General features: G+C 42.1%; 3 protein-coding genes across 3 annotated transcripts in view; all 3 read right to left on the reverse strand.

The window, feature by feature from the left end:
* LOC138034340 (uncharacterized) overlaps positions 1 to 299 on the reverse strand; it is a 2,379-nt gene extending 2,080 nt beyond the window's left edge. Inside the window, exon 1 of the mRNA XM_068881810.1 lies at positions 1 to 299. This exon is cut by the window's left edge and continues 291 nt beyond it. Coding sequence (XP_068737911.1) covers positions 1 to 299 — 299 coding nt within the window.
* LOC138034356 (uncharacterized) lies at positions 296 to 1,762 on the reverse strand. The gene has a single exon (XM_068881811.1). The coding sequence runs from the start codon at positions 1,760 to 1,762 to the stop codon at positions 296 to 298; it is 1,467 nt and encodes a 488-aa protein (XP_068737912.1).
* Positions 1,763 to 1,885: 123 nt separating this feature from the next.
* On the reverse strand, positions 1,886 to 3,139 carry LOC138034372 (uncharacterized). Its single transcript, XM_068881812.1, has 2 exons — positions 2,865 to 3,139; positions 1,886 to 2,609 (listed from the first exon to the last, which is right to left on the reverse strand). The coding sequence occupies exons 1-2, from the start codon at positions 3,137 to 3,139 to the stop codon at positions 1,886 to 1,888; spliced, it is 999 nt and encodes a 332-aa protein (XP_068737913.1).
* Between the last annotated feature and the right edge of the window lie 203 nt (positions 3,140 to 3,342).

Below are 3,342 nucleotides of genomic sequence, written 5' to 3' on the forward strand. Positions count from 1 at the left end.
TTGATCAGACCATGTGATGCTCTATCCTTCTCAGGTATGGTTTTCATAAGCTCAAACGAATTGCTAGACCATTTTGTCAAATTGAAACCTGCTTGCTGCATAAGCTCACTCGTACTTTGCTGCAATTTCAGTGCTTCACTTACTCCATCTCTCCCTGAAGCAAAGTCGTCAACGTAAGTGTTCCTCAAGATTTCATGTGATGCCTCAGGAAATGTTTCTTCACATCTTTTGACATGCTCTTGAATAGTACAGATGGCAAGAAACGGACTTGAAATAACTCCAAATGTGACCCTTGTCATTCTGTAAATCTTGAGTGTGACTTCAGCATCCAAATCTCTCCACAGGTACCGATGTGAATCCCTATCTTCTTCCTTAAGCGGACCCGCAAAAACATCTTCTCTACATCACCCATGATACCGATATGATCTTTTCGAAAGCGCAGGAGGATCCCAACCAAATCAGGCTGCAACACAGGGCCGGCTTCTAAGCAGCTATTAAGAGAGAGACCATTACTATCTCTCGCAGACGCATCAAACACAACTCTTGTCTTAGTTGTCTGCTTATCTTCTCTGATAACTGCATGATGTGGAAGATAGAACACAGGACGCCCATCTGTTGGTGCAATTTGATCACAAGGTACTTCTTCTGAGACTCCATCGTCGATGTACTTAAGAATCGCCTCCCTGTAGGACCTGGCTTTGGCTGGCTCTTGAAGCAGCTTCTTTTCTAGATTGCACAGCCTATTTTCTGCTTGCTTGTAGTTATCTTTCAATACTACTTGATATTCCTTCCATGGTAAGGAGACTTCATATCGACCATCTTTGTATGTTAATGTGTCCCTAAACTTCTTTAACACCATGGCTTCACTGGGGTTAGTAGAAGGTGGACTTTCAGTAGGTTTGATGCCAATAGACTCCAAGTTCCAGAATTTCTGAGGTGTTTCATTCAATTGTTCCTCAATGCCAATTTGAATGTTCATAGACACAGTACATTCTTGGCCATGACCGCCTGTTGGTCCAGAGAAGACCCAACCTAGTGACGTGCGAACTGCAACTGGTTCATTGGAACCTCCTCGTACAATGTCTCTTGTCACAAAGGAATAATAAAAATCCAAGCCAATGAGTACATCAATCTCCCGTTCACCTCGGGGGAATTCTTCAGGAAATGTTATGCCTTGAAGATGAAGCCATTTTTCTGGATGAATGTCTACAGCCTCAGCTGGACGGCAAATAACTGGCGCAGTAAGTGCTTCAATACATTGCGGCTTTCCAGGCTTATCAACAGGTGCTACAGTAAAAGCAATTCTCTTTCGCAGCGTCTCCTTGTCTGACTTTCCACCAAATCCAGACACAGCAATTCTAACACTCTTTCCATCTAGGCCAAGCTCTGGCACAATACTTTGTCTAACAAATGAAGTCTGTGAACCGGGATCAAGAAAACATTGAACAACTTTCGAGCAACCATGGGATCCACAAATAACAGCTGGCACAGTTTGAAGAATAACTTTGTCGCCACCACTAGACACCATTGAACTTGCTACTACATGTGAAGCTGCTGTAAAAGGAGGAGCTTGAGATAAGGATGCTCTCTCCGGGGACGTTTGTGACGAGGGTGGTGTCGCTGAAGACCCAGAACTGACCGAATCCACATGAAGGAGGCTATGGTGTTTACCCCGACAGTGCTTACATGGTGGTTTTTCACAACTTTGAGCCACGTGACCAGCTTCTAAGCAACGAAAACAAAGACCTTTGGACAATGCCATCCTGAATCTATCTTTCACTGCCAATGACAGAAAATTAACGCATGACCACACGTGGTGATTCTTCCGACAAACACAGCACTGTTTGACTTGCATAGAAGCACATAGTGCAGAAGTAGATGATCTTCATGGTGAACTAGACTTGAAATTCACCTGGCTTACACACTTTGCAGTGTTTTCCTTTGCAGAGACCTTAAACTTCAGAGAGGGAGACTGGGAAGACTCTTTGGCTCGTACTACATGTTCTAAGAAAGCAAACAATGTTTTCACTTTCACACAGTCCTCTTTTGCTTTCCAATTACCAAGTTCAAGTTCCCACCTTTCAACAACTCTTTTTGGCAGCTTGTCCACAATTAGGGGTACAAGAACCGGAGCTAAAGTTTCAGAATTGAATTTCTCACCCATGGATTCAACAGACCGAACATGCCCAACCACTTGATCATAGAATTTACGCATAGACAATGCATCATCAGAGTTCAAACGCGGTAAATGAATCAGGGATCTTATTTGTGCATCGAGGATCAATCTTGGATTACCAAACCTTTCTTTCAGGGCTTCCAAAACTGGCTGGTAATTCTCTTGTACCACTGCAAATCCCTTCACTGCTTCGGCAGCTGGACCCTTTAATGATCTTATCAAGTATTCTAATTTCTGTACCTCTGCTAAGGCTGAATTATCAACCACGGAGACCTTGATCGACTGGTAATAAGGTTGCCAACATAAAACGTTTCCATCAAAGGTAGGCAGATCAATCTTCGGTAGCTTAACTTGTACCTGAGGGCATGACTGCGGGGTTACGGTTCCACTACTATCCGTTTTCATCTCAGAGACAGATTTACATTCCAGATCACTGCACGAAAAAATGGATTTTCACCAAATTTGCACTACGCAAATATAATGCAAACATATGTTTACTCTAGAGCAAACCTGTAGCAAACGTGGTAAATGCCACATTTGCACCATATTTTCACACCTGTGTGAATATATTAGCAAATGCGGCATTTACCATGTTTGCTACAGGTTTGCTCTAGAGTAAATATATGTTTGTATTATATTTGCTCTGTGCAAATTTGGTAAAAATCCGTTTTTTCGTGCAGTGAGATACTTCGTCATTTTAGACATGTATTCAATAACACCTAATTCATAGTCATTATGAGTGCTACACTCTGTATCGATTTCTTCGTCTTCTAACAGAGTACACATTGTGGCTTGCACATCTTGTAAATCGCTCCATTTACTAGCAATGTTATCTTTCAAAACCTGAATCACAGCATGATTATCCTGCACTGATAGCGCTTCTTCGACAGTCTTCAAAGTGTCCGTTACGGACTTTCTCAAGAACTTTCGTTTCTTCTTAATAGCTTCCAACTCTTCAGACATTTCGACTAACCTTGAATGATCACAATGTTCTTATAGTCCACCTGAGTTTTCACAAATTCATCAAGGTAGTCGTGCAAGGTAACAGCGCCAATCGCTCCAAATGCGAAGACCAACTATTTATCCAAATCTGTCAGAATCTCTCCGATTCGAAGGACCATGTATTCAACGATTTATTCTTCAAACGCAACAAGGATTACAATTTC

This window comes from Montipora capricornis, chromosome 2 (genome assembly GCF_036669925.1).
Source record: "Montipora capricornis isolate CH-2021 chromosome 2, ASM3666992v2, whole genome shotgun sequence".
Lineage (NCBI taxonomy): Eukaryota > Metazoa > Cnidaria > Anthozoa > Scleractinia > Acroporidae > Montipora > Montipora capricornis.

What these genes read in the sequence shown, in the direction of transcription:
- LOC138034356 (XM_068881811.1), bottom strand. Translation starts at nt 1,762, where the DNA reads ATGGCATTGTCCAAAGGTCTTTGTTTTCGTTGCTTAGAAGCTGGTCAC.
- LOC138034372 (XM_068881812.1), bottom strand. Translation starts at nt 3,139, where the DNA reads ATGTCTGAAGAGTTGGAAGCTATTAAGAAGAAACGAAAGTTCTTGAGA. An exon ending in TACATGTCTAAAATGACGAA is followed by an intron (nt 2,610 to 2,864) that starts GTATCTCACTGC and finishes TTTTTCGTGCAG; the next exon opens with TGATCTGGAATGTAAATCTG.